At 44.5% G+C, this 23,721-nt stretch overlaps 1 protein-coding gene across 2 annotated transcripts in view; it reads left to right on the forward strand.

The window, feature by feature from the left end:
- Nucleotides 1-23,721, forward strand: part of LFR (ARM repeat superfamily protein) — a 46,468-nt gene that overhangs the window by 1,861 nt on the left and 20,886 nt on the right. For both annotated transcript variants that reach the window (XM_087370112.1, XM_087370121.1), the window contains exon 3: nucleotides 20,292-20,461. In XM_087370112.1, the coding sequence (XP_087226238.1) occupies nucleotides 20,292-20,461 (170 nt within the window). The remainder of the gene's footprint in view (nucleotides 1-20,291; nucleotides 20,462-23,721) is intronic.

Consider the following 23,721-nt stretch of genomic DNA (forward strand, 5'->3'; position numbering starts at 1 on the left):
ACATTAACCCCTTTGACCATTTACAGGAAGCCCAAATAAATATAATACAAACATTGATCCTTTACAAAGGAAAATGTCGACTGACCCTTCCGAGTCATGTTGTCTCAACTTGAGCGTAACATGTACTGCAGACAGCATATTTTTTGTTTTTCCAAAATGAAAATGTAATATCTAACTTCTCAGAAATAATTTAAAAGGATAGCAACTCCCTATGCACGTGATGGGAGATCTCTTAACCCAATTGTGGATAAAAAAGAATATGAATGTTGCGACAGTTGGAAGGCCAAACCTGGTCAACATTGAGCTACATCCAATAGATGTACATGATGCAGACTGTCAAGATTCCTGATTACAAGGTGGAAAGTAGATCAATGCCTTTGTAGGACGTAATATTTGTAATTGTATAGGCTCTCTCAACTTCTCATCTTTATACAAGTAGGAGTGCTTTATCCCTGGAGTCTTGATTTAGCAATTTAACCATCTAACTTTTTTGAATGGGCTATAGTCCAAGAAAATTACTCAGGAAAGTTTGCTCTGTACTGCATTGTAGATGTCATATCTTTAGGATTTCACCTTTGGATATGTTTAGGATGATAGAACGTAAAATGTCATCTGGTCGTAGGTTGTCCTCTGCTTTGCTGCCATCCCTCCGTTCTCCTTGTTTCCTTGGTTCTGTCTTGGTGTTGCTTTTGCTTTAATAATAGCTTAATGCATCTCTCTCTCTCTCTCTCTCTCTCTCTCCCCCTTTTTTAATCCTTTCCCCTCTCCTATTTCTTCTTTTTCTTCTTCTTTTCTTTAGATCAATTTTATAGCTTAGTAAGCATTGGATTTACCCAAGTGGTTACGGTATCTCTGTTAACGTAAATTGCATTGCATGCTTGAGTATTGATGAGAACATAAAAATAGCTTTGTGCATTCTTTTTTATTGTTCAGCTTTGTTTCATGTCCATTTTAAGTACCCTCTTTTCATTTTGCCCTCTTTTTCCTGCCCTTATTTTTTGTTTATTCATCTTCCCCCCCCCCCCCCCCAATTGACATCCCTCACATTGTTCTCTTGTATCTTCCCTTTGCTTTTCCAAAAAACTTGTCGATTTGTAGATTGATATATTCTAGCCTTAAGAAGATATATATTTTCTGATCCCACATAGAAGGCAAGCTATGTGATACGTACAAATCTCTAAACGCCTAATATTTCACACCAATCACGGGCATAGGCACACAGATTATCCTCCTAGCCAACCTCGATGGTAGCAAGCTCTCAAGATGATTACGTTACGTGAAAGCTCCTGCTTGCCAAATCCCAACGAGCCCCAATTCCCTAGATGGATCTAGTATGCCACATGTCTTCATTCTAAGGTACCTCCTAAATGCATCATTTACCCCTCTCTTGGGATATCATTGAATCATTTGCCCCTTGGCACATTTAATGCATTTAGACCCTTTAGCCTTAGATCCACCTAGTCTAGTGCCATATCACCCTCACCAAGTACCTTGACTTTAATTCCTTTTTGATCATTTACGTAAAGCCCAACAAATATAATACAAACATTGATTCTGAAGGGAGAAGGAATGGGGGAGAAGTACAAGAGGGAGAGAGTGAGAGAGAGAGAAGACTCCAAATGTGCGGGTGTGTAGTGATGAGCCACACCACAAACTCTTAAGTTTTATTAGGATTAGGTTTTCCCCCTATGACTGTCTTAAGACAGTCATAGGTGTCATATCTTTAATAAAGGGGTGGCAATGTGCCTTTACCCCAACAACCTCCAACCTAAAGGCCAATATGCCTAAAGGGGGAAAAGAATAAAAATTACAGCAATATACAGTTACTGTATACAAGACCATAAAATAAGAGTGGTCTCATCCTAATCCCATGATGTGGCGGCAATGTGCAAACCGCTCTGTAGGCAAGCTCTTAGTGAGCAAATCTGCAGGATTGTCATCAGTATGCACCTTCACAAGCTCAAGTCGCTTGTCTTCCAGTACCTCCCTGATGAAATGATATTTCACATCTATGTGCTTGGTCTTCTGATGAAAGACCGGATTCTTTGCCAACATGATAGCACTCTGACTATCACAATGCAAAACTGGCATATCTCCTGTAATGCCCAAGTCTCCCACCAGCCGAGTAAGCCATATTGCTTCCTTGCAAGCCTCAGTGGCTGCAACATATTCAGCTTCAGTAGTTGACAGTGCAACGCATTTCTGCAACCGAGACACCCATGATATAGCACCTCCTGCAAATGTGAAAATGTAACCGGTAGTGGACTTCCGGTTATCTGCATTCCCTGCATAGTCTGAATCTGTAAAACCATGCACCAATGCATCCTGCCTACCATAGCATATGCACAAGTCTTTGGTACCCTTGAGATACCTCAAGACACCTTTCACTGCTTCCTAGTGCCGCTTGCCTGGATTTGCCATATACCTGCTGATGACTCCCACCGCAAAAGCAATATCCGGACGAGTGGCAACCATGGCATACATCAAAGAACCAACTGCAGATGCATATGGAACCTTGGCCATTTCAGCCTTATCAACATCTGATCTGGGGCTGTCCTTACTGCTGAGTTTTAAATGTGGAGGCAACGGGGTACTAATAGACTTCCCCCCCTCCATTTTAAACCTCTGCAGTACTTTGTCAATGTACTCCTTTTGTGACAGAAACAAAAGTCCCTTGGACCTGTCATGAGAAATCCGCATGCCAAGAATATGGTTGGCGTCACCCAAGTCTTTCATGTCAAAAGACTTATGCAGTTGTTTCTTTAAAACACTAATCTCATGCTGAGATTTACTGGCAATCAGCATGTCATCCACATATAGAATGAGTAGCATCAAACTGCCATCCTTTGCCCGTTTGGTATACAAGCAATGATCGGTTTCACACCTATGATACCCTTGAGACTGCATGAAGGCATCAAACTTCTTGTACCATTCTCTTGGTGCCTGCTTGAGTCCATACAAGCTCCTTTTGAGCTTACACACAAGCTGCTCTTTCCCTTTAACAGCATATCCCTCTGGCTGACTCATGTAGATCTCATCATGGAGATCTCCGTGAAGAAAAGCAGTCTTCACATCCATCTGACATAAATCCATGTCCTCATGAGCAACAAGAGCTAACACTGCTCTCAAAGTAGTCATCTTGACGACAGGGGAAAAGATCTCATCAAAGTCAATGCCCTTCTCCTGCTTAAATCCCTTGGCAACCAATCTGGCCTTATACCTCGGTAAAGCATTTGAATCCACTTTGACGTTGTAAACCCACTTGCATGGCAAAACCTTTCTGCCTGCAGGTAGCTGCACCAAGTCCCATGTATCATTTTGAAGTAAGGAGTCCATTTCTGACTGCATGGCTTTCTCCCACTTCCTTTTCTCTGTTCTTCCCATAGCTTCCTTGAAGCTGGAAGGCTCACCACAATCTGTCAGCATGATAAAATCAGCCACATTGTTGGCTCCTGGAACAAACCTGTCAGGAGGCCGTTGTACACGGGTGCTCCTCCTAACAAAATGTTCCGGATTAGGCTGCTGTCCAGCCTGTTCGTCATGCATGACGGGTGGCTGTACCACCATATCTGGCTGTTCTACAGCCCCATCTGTTGGCATACCCAGTGGTGCATCATTGGCAAAATTATCTGGCTGATTTACAGCCTGTATACCCTCTTGAACAGGGTTATCTGCAGCAGCCTGCTGCTGCATATAAAAGGGCATTCTTTGCTGTCCAACATCATCATAAATAACCCTCCTGTATTCCACAGGTTGCACGGGTTCCTTGTGTACACTATCCTCTTTAAAGATGACATCATTGCTGCGTATAATCTTCCGTTTAACGGGATCCCATAACCTGTACGCTGTGAGTTCCTGTTTGATGCCCTTAGCTTCGCAAAACTGCACAAAAGCATGTGACACATACTCACCCCCATTATCGGATTTGAGGCATTTCAGCCTGCGACCTGTCCGATTCTCAACCTGAGCGACAGACTTCTTGAAAGCATCTAAGGCATCGCTTTTATGCTTCAAGAAATAGACCCACACTTTGCGTGTGGCATCATCAATAAAAGTAATGAAATACTTTGCACCCCCTAGTGATAACTGTGGCATCTCACACAAATCAGTGTGCACTAGATCAAGCGGTGCTCTATTCTGGGGAGTTCTCCTCTTATGAGGAGTCACAGAATGCTTGCCAAATATGCAATGATCACAAGTAGGCAAATCTGAAAAAGAAAGAGACGGCAGATAACCCAAACGTGACAGTTCTTGCATTCCTTTAACAGACATGTGTCCCAACCGGCTATGCCACAATGAAACCTTTGGCAGCTCGGTTATGGCAACAACATGATTACCCACACTGGAAACATAAAGAGGGTACAAGGTATCACTCTTAAAACCCTCAGCCACTACAACCTGGCCATCAGTAATCACCCATTTGGAATCCCCAAATGTGGTGTGGTAACCATTGTCATCCAATAAGCCAGTGCTAATCAGATTTTTCTTGATTTGCGGCACATGGCGAACACCATCAAGCATAAATGTGCGTCCATCAGGGAACACTATCTGTATACTGCCAATCCCTGCAATCTGACATGCATAGTTGTTCCCAAGGTGAACAACTCCATGAGTACCTGTGTAGGAAGTAAACCACTCCCTATGAGGAGTAACATGAAAAGAAGCACCTGAATCCAAGAGCCAGGTGTGCATGTCATGGCCATCAATAACCAAGGTATGTGCAATTACAGCAGAAGAACATAATACCTCATGTCTGTCACTGTCACTGTCCTCTGCTGCAACATTCACTGCATCCAAGTCATCTACCTTGGCCTTGCCTTTGCCTTTACTTCCACTGCCTGCATCCTTTACTTCAGCCTTCTTGGCTTTCTGATCCCGTATAAACTTGAAGCACTTAGACTTCACATGTCCCTTCTTGCCACAATAAAAGCATTCAATATCCTTTTTACCACGGGACTGACTTCGGGATTTGGACTTACTAGCAGATCTCCCCTTCTGCTGAGTCCTGCCTCTTTCCTGTACCTGCAAAGCATTTGAAGACTTGCTACCCGCATTATTTTTCCTGCTCATCTCCTCCATGAGGAGAGAGCTCTCTACATCAGCATATATAAGAGTGACATTCGAATTAGACAAGGTAGTCTTGAAGGTGTCCCAACTCTCAGGAAGGGTACACAACAAGAAAGTAGCCTTGAACTCCTCATCAAGGTTCAACCCCTGTGCAATCAGCTGTGTAAAGATGGCATTGAACTCACTCAAGTGTGAGGTCATAGCTGTACCTTCCTTCATGCGAAGATCAACCAGCTTCTTCAACCAATACACCTTACTGGCTGAACTCTTTTGGGCATACAACTCTGCTAGCCTCTGCCATACACCATAAGAGGTCTTTTCAGCCTGAACATTGTACACAAGAGAATCATTGAGAGTAAGCATGATAGCAGCCCTTGCGGACAGATCTAGCTCCTCCCATTCATCATCTGACATCCCAGATGGCTTGACACCCTTTACCCTTATGGGCTTAGAAATCTTCTTAAGTAGAAGTACATTCAAACACTGTTCTGCCCATAATGCATAATTGTGTGCCCCTTCCAACTTCTTTATGTTCAGAATTGATGATTCACTTCCCCCTGATGCCATATCAGATAAGGAAAGTACCTGACTCCGTGTAAGTCAAGAAAGACTGAATAAAATTCTGATTTCTCAGAAAAAACCTGCTCTATCAAGAGCCAGGAGCACTCACAATAGTCCTGTTTTTTTTTTTTTTAAACTGTCAGAAAATCTGCAGCACAACAGAAAATTTCTCTCCAGTTACTGTACCTTCTGACACACTGTACCGTGCTCAAATAGGCATAAAAACAGTAATTTCAGAATGCTGCAGCTGCTCCACAAGTGCTTTAACAGTGCATCATCAGCTGACAAAGCACAAAACACTGCTGTCCTGATCACTTCTCCCACCTCAGATGAGGTATTGCACTGATTTAATATGCATAAACCACTTGGCATACACTGTTTTGTTCACTGAAAAAGAGGCTCCAGACACTTCAGCCTGTCACAAACCTGCAACAGAAAATGGGACAAATCCCAAGCAATCACCTTTCTTCCAAGGGGATAAAAGGCATCTGAGGGTCTCAGACAGTAACCCAAGTGCTCTCAAGCAAAATCTGGGCAAAAGCCCCTTGATCTGACACCTGAACCAAGTGAAGAACACCTCAACACTGAGGTAGCATACAAAATGTAGCGCTCTCCTGGCACTTTCACCTAACAATGCAATGCATAAACAGCCCTGTGTACACAATAACAACACAGATCCCAACGTACAGACACTGAAGAGAAAATCTTTTGAGCACTGTCAACGATGGACAGTTAGGGACCGAGTAAACTCGATGCGCCCTGGCCAAGCGTGGCTCAATTGAGATTTTCCAAGGTGTCGTACACAAAATGTGACCTGCAAGAAATGTCACTGAATACACTGCGGAAACAAGACGAATGTGGGCTCCCTGGCTCCACACTGCCTCAAGGCATACACTTGCATAAGCTTCTAGGCAAAAGCCCTTTGATAATGTCACCCAAAAGCTGAGATTTCACTCAGCAAAAGCATAAAAGTCCTCTGCAAGATCAAGGCATTACCTTCCCAAAACAAGATAACTGTGCAGTCAACCACACACTGTGGTACTGGTCACCTCAAGCACGAGGGAGATGAAGGTACTTGCTGTACTTTCAAAAAAAAAAAAACACAGTTTTGAGAACTGAAAATGATCCTGAATGAAGAGCAGAGTGCTCTTTCTCCTTCTCTTTTTCTCCCAAAAAAAAAACTGATGTACCTGTTGTACTTTTGTACCAGTGTACTTGTGCAGAGTACCTGTGTACCTGTTGTACCTCTGCAGGGTTCAAAATTTTTTTTTTCGAAAAATGTACTTCTCTTGACGCAGATCCCTGACGAAAGAGTAAAGACGCCCCTCCCTGTCGCAATCCGTACGACGGTCCATACGGTACAGTCGAAGGTACGGTGTCCGTACGACTGTACGGCGCGACCGCGCGATGCCCAGATCTGCCCACGCGTGCGCTACTTGGCACCGCCCTGCTGCAGTCCGCGATGCGCCGCCCTGCTTCAGCCCACGATGCGCCGCCCTGCTGCAGCTCGCGATGCGCCGCCCTGCTGCAGCTGCCTGCGCTGTCCTGCGTTGCTGCCTGCTCTATGTCAAGGGGCACAAGCCCCGAGGGAAGTAGAGGTAGAGGGAGCTGGTAGGCAGGGGTAGGGAGGAAGTGAGGCTCTGATACCAGTTGAAGGGAGAAGGAATGGGGGAGAAGTACAAGAGGGAGAGAGTGAGAGAGAGAGAAGACTCCAAATGTGCGGGTGTGTAGTGATGAGCCACACCACAAACTCTTAAGTTTTATTAGGATTAGGTTTTCCCCCTATGACTGTCTTAAGACAGTCATAGGTGTCATATCTTTAATAAAGGGGTGGCAATGTGCCTTTACCCCAACAGATTCTTTAAAGGAAAATGTCGACCGACCCTTCCGAGGTCATGTTACCTCAACTTGAGTGTAACATAACTTCCCTCTTCAGGCATCAGCATCCTCGATGATAAAGTCTGGGAACACTCTCCGTAACTGGTATACGGATTTTAGGTAGCTTCTGATAGAGGTAGACCATGCCATACAACCAACACCGTGGGTATCTTCCGATTGCGTACTTGCATTGTTCCTCGGTCCAGGATTCCTGTTGGTTTGCGTCTTGCATTATCCTCTATCTCCTGAAACAAAACAACACCCTCGATTAGTGAGTCACTTGTATGCAAAAAAATTCTTTAAACGAGAAACATGAAACACTGGGTGCACCTTACAACCCTGTGGCAATTCTAATTTATATGCTACCTTGCCTATTCTTTTTAGAATTAACCACGGCCCACAATATCAAGGTGATAACTTAGCACACTCTCCTGCAGTCAAAGACTTAGTGCTAAGGAACTCTGAGAAAAACTTTTTCCCCTTCCTTAAATTCTCTAACGGATCTGTTTTCATCCGCATACGCCTTAGCTCTATCCATAGCTTGGCGGATGTTAGCTCTCGCAAGTGCTAGCATCTCCTGTTGGAAAATAGGAGGGAATGAATCACTCAAACCTCCACCCAAGATCTCTCCCACTCTTCCAACACATTCAACTCAGATAACTGATCACAGATGCAATAAACACTCACTCAGAGGTAACTTAAACAGAGAGAGAGAAAGAGTATATTCATCCATCGGATGGTGGGCAGAAACTGGCTCCAAGGGAGCAATACAAAACTCAGCCAAGTGCTGAGGAAAACTGATGGAACTCTCTCTGTCAAACTGAACCAGCTCTGAGTGCACAGCACAGCCTAGGAAGGAGGCTTTTTGTCCTGCACTGGATGCTGGAAATACTGAAGGAGTGGGTCTTTTATAGGCACTGCCTAGGCCCTTAGGGTTGACCGACCAGCAGGGTCGGTACCCTGTCCGGTGGCCGTCCATATGCCCTGGAAATCTGACTAGGGTTGGCCCTGGTTGGGCCGATTGGGCCTGCCACAGGCCCCTATAAAAGGGTGCCCTGTGCAGCCAGTCCATGTGGCTGTAGACGCCTCCAAGGGAGGCACAAGGCCCCCTATATCTCTGCTGTTGCAGGCAGCAACCAGCCTATGTGCTGGTTGCCTGGGTCTCTCTCTTTCCCAGCCCTCCTACCTCTCACTGCCCCTTGTCCCCTCAAATCGAGGGCTCACAGGTGGGCACAGTGAGCCTCTAACACCCCCCCTCAATGTCACAACTGTGGGCCAATCCCCATGCATTTGATGAGGTGCTCCATATGTTCTCGAGGGAGTGCCTCCGTGAAGAGGTCGGACAAATTATCGGCCGTCGGGCAGTAGATAAGCTCGATCACGTTGTCGATGATGAGCTCTCGAACAAAGTGGTAATGAACTTCGATGTGCTTGGTCCGCGCATGGCACACTGGATTCTTGGCAATGGCTATGCAACTCTGAGTGTCGCACATCAGCACTGTTGCGTTCTCCTGACACACGTCCATGTCCTCCAGAATCCACCTCAACCACAGTGTCTCACAAGCTGCTGTACACTCGGCTCTGTACTCTGCCTTTGTAGATGAAAGAGCCACCGTGGGTTGCTTCTTACTCAGCCAAGAGACGGCACCAGATGCAAGTAAGAAACAATAGCCTGTTGTCGATCTTCTGGTGTCAGCATCACCCGCCCAATCATTGTCACAGAACCCGCCTAGTTCGATGCCTTTGGTGTAGGTGATCCCATAGGTGCAAGTACCCTTTAGATACCTCAGTACCCGTAAACCTGCATCCCAATGACTCTTCCTGGGAGAAGCAGAGAACTGGCATAATAGCCCAACTGAATAACAAATATCAGGTCGAGTATTAGTACGGTAAAGCAAACTTCCTACTAATTGTCGGTACAATGGAGTATCGACCGGCTGAGATGTGTCGTGAACACTTAGCTTGAGCCCGACCTCCATGGGAGTTAATGCTGTCCTGCAGTTCTCCATCTGAAATCTCTTCAGAAGTTCTCTGCAATATTTCTCCTGTGAAATGAAGATCCTGTCTTTGGCCTGCTTTACTTCAATCCCAAGGAAGTAATGTAATAACCCAAGGTCAGTCATCTCAAATTCAGACACGAGTAGCTCCTTGACCTGTGAAATCTTCTTGACATGATCACCTGTCAAGATAAGATATTCAACATAGAGGATGAGTACCAGTCGCAATCCCTTCTCAATGAACAAGTAAAGGTTTGCCTTAGAAGGACTCCGACTAAGCTCTATCTTCTGAAAGAATACATCAATCCTTTGGTACCAAGCTTTGGGGGCTTGTTTCTGCCCGTATAATGCATTCTTCAACCTGCAGACCTTTAATGGGGACCCTGGATCGTGAAAGCCCGGTGGCTGCTCCATGTATACCTCCTCCTCCAGGGTTCCATCAAGGAATGCGGACTTCACATCCATTTGAGAAATAGGCCACTGGAATTGGGCAGCAAGGGCAATCATTGTCCGGATAGTAACCGTGCGGGCTGTGGGAGCAAAAGTTTCATCAAAATCCAAGCCTTCAGTTTGAGCAAAACCTTTGACCACTAACCTTGCTTTATACTTATCCAAGCTGCCGTCTGATTTGTATTTAAGTTTGTATACCCACTTAGTGCCGATGACTTTCCGTCGCAGTGGCTTGGCCACTAAGCCCCAGGTATTGTTCTTCAGGATAGTATCCATCTCTACCTTCATGGCAGCCTGCCATTCTGGATTGTCCTTCGCCTCCTCGAAGGTCCTTGGCTCGTCAAGCTGAACCACCAACGCAAAATTCACTGATGGGGTCTTTTGAAGACGTTGAGACCGCCGCAATCCGGAACTGCTACTCTCAGGTAATTCGGTGACCCGAGACTCTTCCAATGTCCGGAGGTACCATTGGGGCAACTTTTTCTGCTTCTCTGTGGGAGGAGGAACGGGAACTTCTTCCGGAACATCCTGCTCTTCCTGAGTATCTTGTGGAACATCAGCTTTTGATTTTGCCACCTGTTGGATGGTCAACTTGGGGCGGGGTGGGTTCGGGGGTTGAACAATCTCCTCCTCCTCAATCTACGGCTCCTTCTGGGGTTCAAGTTCCTTTTCCTCGAAGACAACATCCCGACTGATAAGGATTTGCTTCTTTACTGGGTCGAAGAGTCGATAGGCCTTGGATTCTTCGCTATACCCAACAAAGATACATTTTCCGCCACAGGCCCCTATAAAAGGGTGCCCTGTGCAGCCAGTCCATGTGGCTGTAGATGCCTCCAAGGGAGGCACAAGGCCCCCTATATCTCTGCTGTTGCAGGCAGCAACCAGCCTATGTGCTGGTTGCCTGGGTCTCTCTCTTTCCCAGCCCTCCTACCTCTCACCCCTTGTCCCCTCAAAGCGGGGGCTCACAGGTGGGCACAGTGAGTCTCTAACATCTCCCGCATCTGAACCACAAAGTTCGCGGCACTAGGCACTTTCTGAGGTACTCCAATTGTAGTTGGATTCGCCAGTCTATAACCATAGTTCAGCTTAAACGGATTGAACCCTGTAGAGTCATGTTTTCTATCATTGTAGGCAAAATCTAACAATGGCAACCACTTGTCCCATGTATGTTGCCTCAATGACACATATGCTCTAAAAATATCCTCTAAAATCTGGTTGATTCTTTCCGTCTGACCATCCGTTTCTGGATGATCCCCACCACTCATTCCCAACTCAGCCCTTAGTGTCTCAAACACCGCAGTCCAAAAATGACCGGTAAATTTGACATCCCTGTCTGACACTATGGATTTGGGTAATCCATGCAAACGAAATATATGTTTAATAAACAAATCCGCCACTTGCGGGGCACTAACAGACTCACTAGTTGGAATGAAGTGAGCCATCTAGGTAAGACGATCAACCACCACAAGGATAGAATCATATCCACCTTGTGTTAGGCAGACCTATAATAAAGTCCATGGAAATGCTCTCCCTCCTACCTAGTGGTATTTCCAAGGATTGTAAAAGTCCGGGTGGCTTCACCCGCTCTACCTTACTTACCTGACTTGAAAAACAACGTGTCACATATTCATGAATATGCTTTTTCATCTTTGGCCAAAAGAAATCTCGTCTCACGAGATCATATGTCTTCTCGACTCCTGAATGTCCCGCACATGGGCTATCATGGCATTGTTGAATGACTCTCTGCCTGAGATCATTCTGATTAGGTACTACTACCTTGCCATTTCTTTTCAGCATACCATCTCTTATGGTATATCTTGCATAAGTTTGGCCTTTTTTGGATGCCAGGTCATCCTTTTCCCCGGGTTTGAACACATGAGTCTTAGGCCAAAGGCTCTGGACGAACTCGTCCACCTTTTGAGTTTCTCTAATCTCGGTCATTAGAGCACTCTCTAATACCGTGAAACTCATATTATGCATAATGCGTGACAACGCATCAGCAACTTTATTAAAAAGAATTTAGAAACACTTCTTACCTCCTGACGAAGCATCTCGAGCTTGGGATCAGTATTGAAACCTTCGTTAGAGAAATTTATCAGTGGCAGAATACATTGATAAGTTCAGAGAAAGTGTAATGAAAGTTTATGAACCTCTACCTCAGTCAATCCAGGTAAAAGATTTTATTTTTGGATTAAATGATCGGATCAAGATGGAAGTTCGGGCTAAGTATGCGAACAAGCTAGATGAAGCAATTGCCATAGTCCTGAACTATGAGGATGCAAAAGGGAACAGACCAAGTGGGTTGGTGCAGGTTGGGACTCGGTATGAGTACTCGAAGAAAACTGGGTTTAAGAAGGAGTGGATTAGCAAAGGGAGTGCCTCACAGCCTAGTGGTCAAGCCAAGCAGGCGAAACCAGTTGAGACTGCTAAATCAAGTATCACCATTGGAAGGAAAAAAGAAAAGTAACACCAATGGCAGCCCGGGCTTGGTTGAAGTCTTCTTTGAACCCAGAGTAAAGAGAAAAAGCGAGGAGAGAAGGCTTGTGTTTTGGATGCCTTCAGCCTCATTAGTGGAAAGATTGTCCACGAAACAAGGATCGTCTGATGGCTGAGATGGTGATCTCAGAATGCGACGTGAAAATGGAGGGAAGTCCCAGCGGAGAACAGATGCAGATTCAGCTAGCGGGATCTTCTGAAAGGTTTGTTATGTGTCTTTATTGCTAAGTTAGTAACTAGTGCACCTGATAATGTCCTGTCAAAGCCCGCAGCAACGGGGTATACATCCTTTAATGATACGGAGTTAATTAAGATGAAAGGGCAAGTAGCCAGTCATGATGTCATTGTGTTGTTTGACTTAGCGTCAACGTACAATGTAATTAACTCCGAGCTTGTAAAGAGGCTAAAACTAAAGACTAGCCCATCTGACTATGCATATACAGTCAGAATGGCAAATGGAAGTTCAACTGAAGTATGGGACCAAAGGGTTACCCAGTTAGAGCTTCGAATTCAGGACTATGCTGAGAAGCTTGATTTTGTCATTTGAAATGACAAAGCTTGCCCATGCATACATAGCCTTGGGTAAGGCTTGGCATTCTAGGAAGAATCCGGGCATAGATTGGAAAAAGATTATCAATTCAAGATGAATGATGTGCTGTATGTCTTACGAGGTGAAAAAGATATACCTCAAGGACCGTTGGTTTCCGTAATGGAAATTCGAAAAGCTCAAGAAGACTTTTTGTTTCTTTGTACAGCATCAGTAGAGCCGATTGATGATTCTTCGGCTAGCATTGATGTTGCCCAAAATGGAGAGATGGCCAAGCTGGTTGATCAAATAGCAGAGGAGTTTTTTGATTGTTTTAGGGATGAGTTACCTTATGGGTTACCTCCAGAGCGGAATGTTGAGCGTAAGATTGAACTAATCTCGAGGGCAGAACCTGTGAATAGACCTCCCTATAGGTTGAGTTTTACCGAAGAAGTGGAGATACGAAGACTACTGGAAGAATACCTCAAGCTAGGGCAGATTCAACCCAGTTTCTCACCTTTTGCTTCGCTACTTTTCGCCTTTGTATAGATTACAGAGCATTGAATAATATCACTATTAAGCACAGGTATTCGATGGCTCGGATCGATGATTTGCTAGATGCATTACATGGGGCCGTAATTTTCAGTAAGATAGATCTTAAATGTGGCTACCATCAGATCCGTATTAGAGCCGAGGATGTGCATAAAATCGCTTTTAGAAGCAGGTTTGGACATTATGAGTTTTTGGTAATGCCCTTTGGACTTACCAATGCTCCACCTACATTCGTCATGCTTATGAGCGATTTACTACGTCCATATATCGGAAAGTTTGTAGTACACTTTATTGACGATATTCTTATATTCAGCAAAAGTATTGCTGAGCATTACGAACACTTAAGAATAGTGTTCAGTACTTTGAGGAAAGCCAGTCTTTATGTAAATAAAAAGAAAACTATACTGTGTATGGTAAGACTTGAATATTTAGGATTCATAATTACTCTTGAGGGGGTAGAAATGGATCCAAAGAAAGTGGCTGCGATACTGACTTGGCCAATCCCTCAGAGTTTACCACTTTGCGATCATTCTTGGGATTTGTTCAATTTTATCGAAGGCATATCAAGGGATATTCCGAAATAGTATCGCCATTGACTGATCTGGCCTCAGATAAAGTACCTTTTATATGGGGACAGAATCAACATGAAAGTTTTAACACCATAAAACAAGCTGTGGTCTCAGGACCGGTGTTAAAAATAGTTGATCCCCAGAAATCGTTTTTTCTTGAAACCGATGCAAGTGGCATTGCGGTAGGAGCAGTTCTTCTCCAAGAGGGAAGGCCAGTAGCCTTTGAAAGCAAGAAGCTTTCTCCCTCTCAACGAAATTGGCCAACTCATGAATTAGAGTTGTATGCTGTTGTCCATGCTCTGAAAACATGGAGACATTATTTGTATGGGTCAGAGTTTTATGTTGATGTTGATCATGAATCATGATACTCTGAAACATTTTTGTAAACAATCTGACTTGAGAGGCCGCCAAGCTAGGTGAGCAGAACTCATGCAGGAGTTTAACTTGACGATTCGGTACCGAAGAGGGAAGGATAATAAAGTTGCTGATGCATTGTCACGCATTATGCATAATATGAGTTTCACGGTATTAGAGAGTGCTCTAATGATCGAGATTAGAGAAACTCAAAAGGTGGACGAGTTCGTCCAGAGCCTTTGGCCTAAGACTCATGTGTTCAAACCCGAGGAAAAGGATGACCTGGCATCCAGAAAAGGCCGAACTTATGCAAGATATACCATAAGAAATGGTATGCTGAAAAGAAATGGCAAGGTAGTAGTACCTAATCAGAATGATCTTAGGCAGAGAGTCATTCAATAATGCCATGATAGCCCATGTGCGGGACATCCAGGAGTCGAGAAGACATATGGTCTCGTGAGACGAGATTTCTTTTGGCCAAAGATGACAATGCATATTCATGAATATGTGACACGTTTTTTAGAACTCACGTCTCTTCAACCCAACGTTTCTGCTCCACATCGGAACAATAAAGAGCACTCATCACTGACCGCTCTTTCCATGCGTTACTCCCGTTACATAGTTTCGTCACGCCCTTGCTCGGTTAGACAAATAGCCAAGGCTTTTACGCAAAAGAAAATCCAGCTTTTAATTGTGCTTTCGTATGTCGATTCCTTGCAAATAAGCTTTGCACTAGTCAGAGTGTCACATGCACCTCTGCACTTAGGTGCAAGGTGACACACTGGCTACATCGACAAGTGTATTATAATTCCCAGATAGGAGATTTTGTCGTATGCTGTGACCCCTTTGTGAGCCCTTGTCCAGGGACAGTCAGGCACAAGCTACGTAGGTCAGTCTCTCAGCCTTAGGTCAAGTCAGCAGTCAGTTCTTGTTCACTAGTACCCACTAGAGAATAGTAGGTTAAGTGTTTCCATCTTATAGGTTAGGAGTCCCTTTAGGGTCCCCAAAGGCTGGACAGGTAAGCAGGGAAGGCAGCCTGCAAAGGCTGCCCAAAAACTCCCCTGGCAAATGAGCCAGGGAGGGCTTTTTATAGGCTGGTTGTAGGCCAGCCAGTCTGTAAAACAGACTGGGTTGGCTCAGTCTAGTGCTATAAAAGGGCCCCTTGGCTGCCCTGTTTTCTCATTCAGTTTGCTTCTGCCTTCAGTCCTCCTACAGCTCCACTTCAGCCTCCTGTGCAGCCCCTGAGATCCTCTGCCTTCAGTCCTCCTACAGCTCCACTTCAGCCTCCTGTGCAGCCCCTGAGATCCTCAGATCTGGCCCTGCTCTAGCCTCAGTTCCTTGGCCATCAGTTCAGCCTGATCTGAAGGTGATCACGCAGCACAACAGTCGGAGGTTTGGTCCAGCAAACGGAGAGAGGTTTGGACACTGTTTCCTCAGCTTTCTCAGCTCTCTTTTACAGTTTACACAGCTCACTCTCAGCTCTATATTTCCATCATCTCTCAGTTCTCTCATAGGATCTATCACTTCTAGCTTTTCACTCTCTCACTCACGCAGTAACCCTGCATTCCGCTAGACAGCACAAGCCTCTTCCTTGCCTTGCAGAAGCGTCCTACATCGTCAGAGAGTGGACAGCATCAAGGTCTCGGTATTGGTCGGCGTTGCCTCTCAAGTCTTTGGGTCTGCTATACGTGTGCACAATGAGCTCTTCAGAAGCATGTTCCGTGCTCTCTTGAAGAGTGTTCTTTGTATTTCTCAGTTCTCCAAGTATAAAGCAAATTCTCCCTTGATTGGGGGAGGGGGCCCTCAGTGGGCACAGGGACCCAATCGGTTGTCGACTCTAGTCTCTCTCTACCCTCATCTCCTTCCTCTCTCTATGGTAAACAACGCTCATTCCTCGCTAAAGGTTTAAAGAAGGTCGTGCTGTGAATTACACGATCAAATAATTGTTGCATGTTACACAGAGTCAGTGCGTGATTCCGGGGCTGTGAATGCGATGAAAGGCGGGGAGATGGAGAACAAGACCTTGCTGACCCAAAACCACCGGTGTCATTCAAGCATCGAAGAGAGCATTGACGGAATTCAAGGTCGAGGAGAGAAATACTACGTCCGCTCAATACGATGCAGTAATATTTCGGCTCACTCTCTTCAGGTTAGTCAGCTCAACAGTCAATAAGTCGTGACCAGCGCGTGCGCCACCCTGATGTTCAACGTGTTGGAAAGGTCACCTCCCCATTTGTAAGCCCCCAAATGAGGAGACCTAGGGCAGGATGTGCCCCAGAAGAAGAGAGGCGGGTACCTGGCTGATCTGCAGGAGCATAAGGCGGAGCAGAGGACAGCAGTAGGGACCCAAGAGAAGAGACCACATATGACGTCAGCAACATTACGGAATAGTACATAGCCGAGGCACACACGTGGCAGATCAAGAGAACAAGGAAAACAGGCTCTGACATGGCAGGTCAGAAGCGCAGGTGTACGGGGCTGCATGGGGCCTGGTAGAGCAGCAAATGGGGCTGCCAGTGGGCAGTGGCATGCCTTATATAGGCTGGGCCCCTGCCTTGATTGGAGGGCCAAAAGCCCTAGAAGTGTGGGCCAAAGGGCCCTAGTTTTGTGAGCCCTTAAAGGGCTGGTTGGGCTGAGCCAACCAGGTCGGTTGGGCCAGCCAACCTGGTCTGTCCAGTCGGCCCAGATTGGGACAGACTGGTCGGGTTTTTGACAGGCCCCTAGGCCTATAAAAGGAGGGGCTTCATGCCCCATTATTCATCCAACATCCAGCAGAAAGTGGAGCAGAGAGGAGCAGCCTGAAGGCATTCCCTTTGGCCTCATCTTGGAGGTAAAGGAGAGTTGAAGGAGTGCTGTAGACTGAGTTCCCTAAGGGCTGGGACCTTGGCTGTCTTCTAGGTCAGCAAGGTGTTGTGATCATCATACCTTCTGGAGCAGCCATTCACAAGCAGGTTGGAGCAGTGGAACAGGGACCTGTGTGCTGTAGACAAAGCTTGGCAGGGGCTGCCTACCTAGGCTGATTCATAGGCAGTAAGGTGGAGAAGAACACACTGGACGGAAAGTCTACAGACGCTCGAGGTGGAGCACACGGACTCGAGTCTAGAGATAGCCGGCAGATAGGAGAAGGACCTTGTGGTTAGATCAGAGGACTATACCATTGGTGGGTAAAAGAGAAAATGAAAGAGAAGAAAAAAGAGGTAAACAAAAACTTTTATGAAAAGCAAAAGGAAGACATACTTAGCAAGCAAAGCAACACTTATGTTGCCATCAGTGCCCAAGCATAAGCAGCTATATTGGGTTTCTAAAGACCCGCGGAGTCTCTTGGGCAAACCCAGTGCTTACTAAAATACGTCAAATAAACAAAAGAGAAAGAAAACAAGAAATAAAGAAGAAGAAACGAAGCAGGTGACTTAAGCAAAAATAAACAAGCAAGTCAAGAAACAAAAACTTCCAAAAAACTAGAAACTCTCTCTCTCTCTCTCTCTTATTTAAAACATAAAAAGTTAATTGGCACTTTACACTTATGTCTTGTTTCTGCAAAGAGGCAAAAATACATTTCTAACTTAGAAAGCACAAGTATACTCAAACAAACTCTCTTTTGAAACTAAAAGAAAAACGGGCTATTCAGCTCCCCGCTCTTTGTTTCCAGCTTATGTTCATAGTTTTGGACGAAAATATATATTTTGGTGTCTTCTATATCTAGCTGGTTCATTGTCTATTGATGAGTCTGCACATCTATTGAATGCACATAAGTAAAGAAGTTTGTGATTCCACACCTACACGACACTGTGTGAGCTCCTGGGCATTACTATAAGTCTTCCGCTGTGTGTACCCTCTGTTGGGTTCATTTCTAACATGGTATCAGAGCCCAAGTAGGAGGCTCACAAGTGTGGGAAGGCAGGGACCTTGCTGAAGGACGACCCTGATTTAGTCGCTCTTGGGAATCGACTTCCACGACTGGAGGATTGTGCCCTTGCGAGAAGGAGGGTGACTCAGGTTCAGTCAGGTGCGTTTAAAGTTTGCGGTCCAGGTTATCCGGAGATGTACTTTTGTTGCAGACCTTGCTGGGTTGAAATAGACCCTCAAAGCATGGTATATATTTTGGTGTCTTCTATATCTGGCTGGTTCATTGCCTATTGATGACTCTGTACATCTATTGAATGCACATAAGTAAAGAAGTTTGTGATTCCGCACCCACACCGCACACCGTGTGAGCTCCTGGGCATTACTATAAGTCTTCCGCTGCGTGTACCCTCTGTTGGGTGATTTCTAACACAACGTCCACCAAATTGATGAACTACCCGATGGTGTGAACCAGACGAGGCAAACAATCTACAACCTTAGTCTTTTTCTCTGATCCCGTAAAATAATTTCCCAGCTCGTCGAACGGCTTCACGATCATAGCTCGTTAAAGTTAACAAAGAATCTGAGCAACAGACCGACGCTTCACCAACCGTTCTCACACCTTCACAGATCGCTTGGCTTTGATACCAAATTGATACGTACAAATCTCTTAACGCCTAATATTTCACACCAATCACGGGCATAGGCACACAGATTATCCTCCCAGCCAACCTCGATGGTAGCAAGCTCTCAGGATGATTACATTACGTGAAAGCTCCTGCTTGCCAAATCCCAACGAGCCCCAATTCCCTAGATGGATCTAGTATGCCACATGTCTTTGTTCTAAGGTACCTCCTAAATGCATCATTTACCCCTCTCTTGGGATATCATTGAATCATTTGCCCCTTGGCACATTTAATGCATTTAGACCCTTTAGCCTTAGATCCACCTAGTCTAGTGCCATATCTCCCTCACCAAGGACCTTGACTTTAATTCCTTTTTGATCATTTACGTAAAGCCCAACAAATATAATACAAATATTGATCCTTTAAAGGAAAATGTTGACCGACCCTTCCGAGGTCATGTTACCTCAACTTGAGCGTAACACTATGGACTCCTGTCCCATGGTAGTGTTGGAGATCTCTGCTCCTATTGCGAGCCCCTATATGAGGAGGACAAGGGTGCAGTAGATCTGAGTAGTTGCAGGTAGGAAGAAGGGGAGTAGAGAGGTTTAAACTTTAAAGTTTACATGCCCTCAGATCAGGGCCATTTTGATGCACCTAAGGCTGCTGGTAAGGAGCCCATTTTTGCCAGCACACATGCCTTATAAAGGCCAAAGAGCAAGGGATGGGAGAGGGCAGAAACAGCCCCAAACTGGTCGTCATCAGGTTTGCCACATCCCCTACTCAAGTTGGGTCATAGCAGACCCAGGTTAGTCCTTGGGTTGGGCCCTCAGTCAGCCCTACAAGCAGGCTGGTCGGCCTGGTTTGAGCTCCTATCAGGCTTATACAAGGGAGCTATTCAGATCCTCCCACACAGCCCACAGAAGCCCTTCTAGTGTAGTCCTCCCCCACATCCTTCATACTAGCCCTCTCTTTCTAAAATGACTCATAGTGCTAATCCCACTATCTTGTCTTGTTTTCCACCTCCGGTACAAGGATTTGCTTAGTGTGGGACGTGTAGGCTTTCTTGGTCAATGGCTTAGTGTGTTGACAGTAGATGGCGAGGCTTTTCATCATATTTTGGTTGCCATCTTTTTATTCTTACTTTTTCACCAATTGTTTGGACTTGCTTTCCCGTATTTTCACCACTTGAACTTACTTCCTTGTTCCAAGTTTCAACTAGACAGTAGCTCAGAGAGAACTATGCTTTATATCTGAAATTCTTGCTGTTTACATGTTGATGCTATGCTAGAGGTTGTTTTCTTCAATAATAGTGTCTGTTGCTCGTTTACATAGGATTGCTTATATTCTTAAGCATTTGTGCTGTCGACTGCAGATCAAAACAGCAAGAGAATTGTCATGGCATTACAAAGTGGTCTAAAAAGTGAGCTCACATGGGCGTTAAACACCCTTACATTACTGTCCTTCAAAGAAAAAGATGATCCAAGGAAAGATGCGACTCCTCTTGCCAAAATTCCAGGAGTTCTTGATGCTCTCTTGAATGTGGTCAGCAACTGTCCCTCTCATTGCACCCTTTATTTCTTAAAGTTATCCTTTCAATTGGAACAGTTTCCCACTTGAATTCAAAAGCCACTAAGGTTAACTCCTTATTGCATCCACGTTTTTTGATCATTTTTAAAAGGCAGAACTGTTGCCCAAGTTTCTATAGTGCTTCTGTGATTTGTATCAAAACCTGTTTCCCTGTCTGGTGGCTCTGTGATTTCATTAGAAGGATGGGACATGAGCTCTGATTCCATGTAGAAAAATAAGAGGAGAGCAATTCTATCAATGGTGGAAGAGCTCAATGAAGAAGAATATTGGCTTCTATTACATCCAAGTATCTTCCACAGATTTGGAGAGCAAGTGCAACTGATGGGAGGCTTAAGACTTTGCACAAGAATGTCCAGCCCATTCCTCAAGTCTTCAATGTATAGATGGGGACAGCAGACCACTTATCTCTAGAACACGGTTCACACATATGATCATGTTCGATGCGTACCGTTTGATATGAGTGCAGTACTAAACGAACTAAAAAATCTTAGGTGTAAGTTCGATACAAAAAAAAAAGAGAGATATTTTAGAGTTTTAGAGTAAGTTTTAGAGAAAGTGATGGAGGAGGGGGGTGAGGGAGCTTGATGGAGAGGGAGGGGGAGCTTGATGGAGATGGAGGGGGAGCTTGATGTAGAGGGAGGGGGAGAGGGAGAGGGAGAGGTAGAGGGAGATGGAGATGGAGAGGAGAGAGGGAGATGGAGAGCGAGAGGAAGGGAGAGGGAGATGGAGAGGTGGGCAGCGGGCTGCTTGATGGCTAGGGAGATGGAGAGGGAAGAGTGCTTGGTGGAGAGGGGGAGGGGTGAGAAGGGTATATATGCAGGTTTGGAGGAGAGGCTGGCCTCAAATGTTCAAAAACGGGCAGAAAATGGGCAGAAAATGAAAACCCTAATAGGCCAAAGCCCTAAAAAACAGTCGACCGTATAGGACCGTATGGAGTGGAGCAGAAGGGAACGTTCCGTACGTTGAACGTAGGCAACCCTGCTCTAGAAGCTACGTGATTTCAAATGGGGACAAGTTTTCAATAAAATCTGTAGAAGCTCTAGAGAGATGTAACCCTGGAACTTTTCAAATTGCTGATGTGGCAGATGAGCGCTGACAGGGATTATGATGATGATATGGTGCCCTTGTGTGGGACCCACGGGGATCACCATACATATCAATTATCTCTAGAAACTACATGATTACAAATGGGGGACAAGTGTTCAATAAAATCTGTAGAAGTTCTAGAGAGATGTAGCCTGAGATCTTCTCAAATTGCAGTATCTGTGGATGTGCCACATGAGCGCTGACAGGAATTACTATAATGATATGGTGCCCTTGTGTGGGACCCATGTGGACCACCATGCGTATTATTTGGATTTTGGCAGGGGAATGCATCATTGCTTTGTTCTCATTAGAGCTTTCCAATGGCCAATGAGATATTATATGAAAGTTATAAAGAGATATTGCAAGAAATAAGTGGCTGCCCATTTAGAAAACATATGTACATGAGGATAATAGGCATTATGGCTTCCAACGTGCATGTTTCGAAATCTTTCATGCTTGAAGAAACTCGTTATTTTTTATATTGTATTTTATATTTATTTATTTACAGATACAGATACAGATACAGATACAGATACAGATACAGATACAGATACAGATACAGATACACATACACATACACATGCATGCATGGATGCCACAATCAACACTTTTTTTTTTGGGGGTGAAATCCACAATCAACACACACGCACGCGCGCGTGCACGTAGGCATCCGCCAATGCGTGCCCTCACACTGTGCGCACATAGGGAAAGAAAGATATATTAACGTCTTTGGGAGGCCTCACGGGCCTACGAGACATGGTACAATAAAAAAGGTAGATCATGCAAGTCACTATGGGCTGAAGCAAATGACTCACAAAGGCCTTTGCTGAGTGCTATTCTAATAATCTCAAAAAGCTGAAACACTCAAAACTACTGCTCAAAATACATAGTAGGTGCCATGGTGGCTCTCCGATGAGTATGGAAACCTAAAGTTATGTTACGAGTTTGTCCTAGCTCTCCTGCAATCTCACATGTAGTTCGTGAGTTGCCTCCCTCACTTCCTCTTCCTCCACTTCCTCCTCCTTTAGTTCCTTTAACTTCCTCAGTCCCAAGAGTTTTTGCTTCCCGAGACTATAAAAGAAGACTACTCTACCTAGATAGATTAATGTCACTAGGTCTTTTTTCAATAAAAGTTTTTGAAAAATAGAATGTCAAAGTTCTTTTTAAACTTCAATACACCTTGGAAAACTTCTCTTTTGAGGATTTGAATCTAACTAAGCTCCATTATATACAACTTAAAACTTCATTGGATCGCTTCTTAAAAGTAAAAGCTTCCTTTCAAAGCAAAGAAGTCTATCTAAATAAGGAACTCTTGATTTGTATTTTTACTTCTCCCTCACTTGATAAGATAGGATTTAACTCCATTTTGAAGTCTCCTGAAGTAATGGATTCTCTCTCTCATTTTGTGAGAAGAATTTGGAAGCATCCAGTAGTAGCTTGGAAGTATGTAAAACTTTAGGACAAAAGGCTTTCAACTATGGAGAGATAGGTAAAAGGCTTTCAGAGCATTCAAAATCTTCTATCCTTAAAGAACCTTGTTGTTGTAAAAGTAAGAGATTCCAAAGCTTTATTGAGCTGATTTAGGACATGTAGTCACAGGTGATACCTCAATTTTGCTTTCTAGTAACCTAAGAGACCTTTTCATGAAAGGCATGAAATTTCGGTTGTACTCTTTTAAAGAGTCTTGCCTTTTAAAAGCTATCAATAAGGGAATCTCAAAGTTTGTTTTGCAATTAGAAAAATGTTTAGGAGTTAAAAATATCTTATCAGAATGGAAAGGGAAGATTTTGAAGAAAGTTGCTTTGAAACTAGAAGAAGTCCCTTCGGTTAATTGCTCAAAGAAAAGTAACCATCTTTCTAAAGAAGATGAAACTCTTCTTCGAAAATTCCATAGGAATTTTGTCATTTCTTATGTGGACAAATGTTCCAATAACTTTGTTTTTATTTGCAAAAAGTTTTACTTAAGAATGTCTTTTGAGAGAAGTGAACTCGTCTGCCAAAACTTAGGCCCTTGCCTTAGTTTCTCAAAAGGATTTGATCTCAAAACATCATAGTTTTTGCAAGTCTTCTGGGTTGGTTTGCAATCCAAGCATACCTTTTCTTTGTGCTGCTTGGAAGTTTCACAAAAC

The sequence above is a fragment of the Dipteris shenzhenensis genome, chromosome 3, assembly GCF_047967505.1.
Source record: "Dipteris shenzhenensis isolate YYH24624 ecotype China chromosome 3, Dip_SZ_1.0, whole genome shotgun sequence".
NCBI lineage: Eukaryota > Viridiplantae > Streptophyta > Polypodiopsida > Gleicheniales > Dipteridaceae > Dipteris > Dipteris shenzhenensis.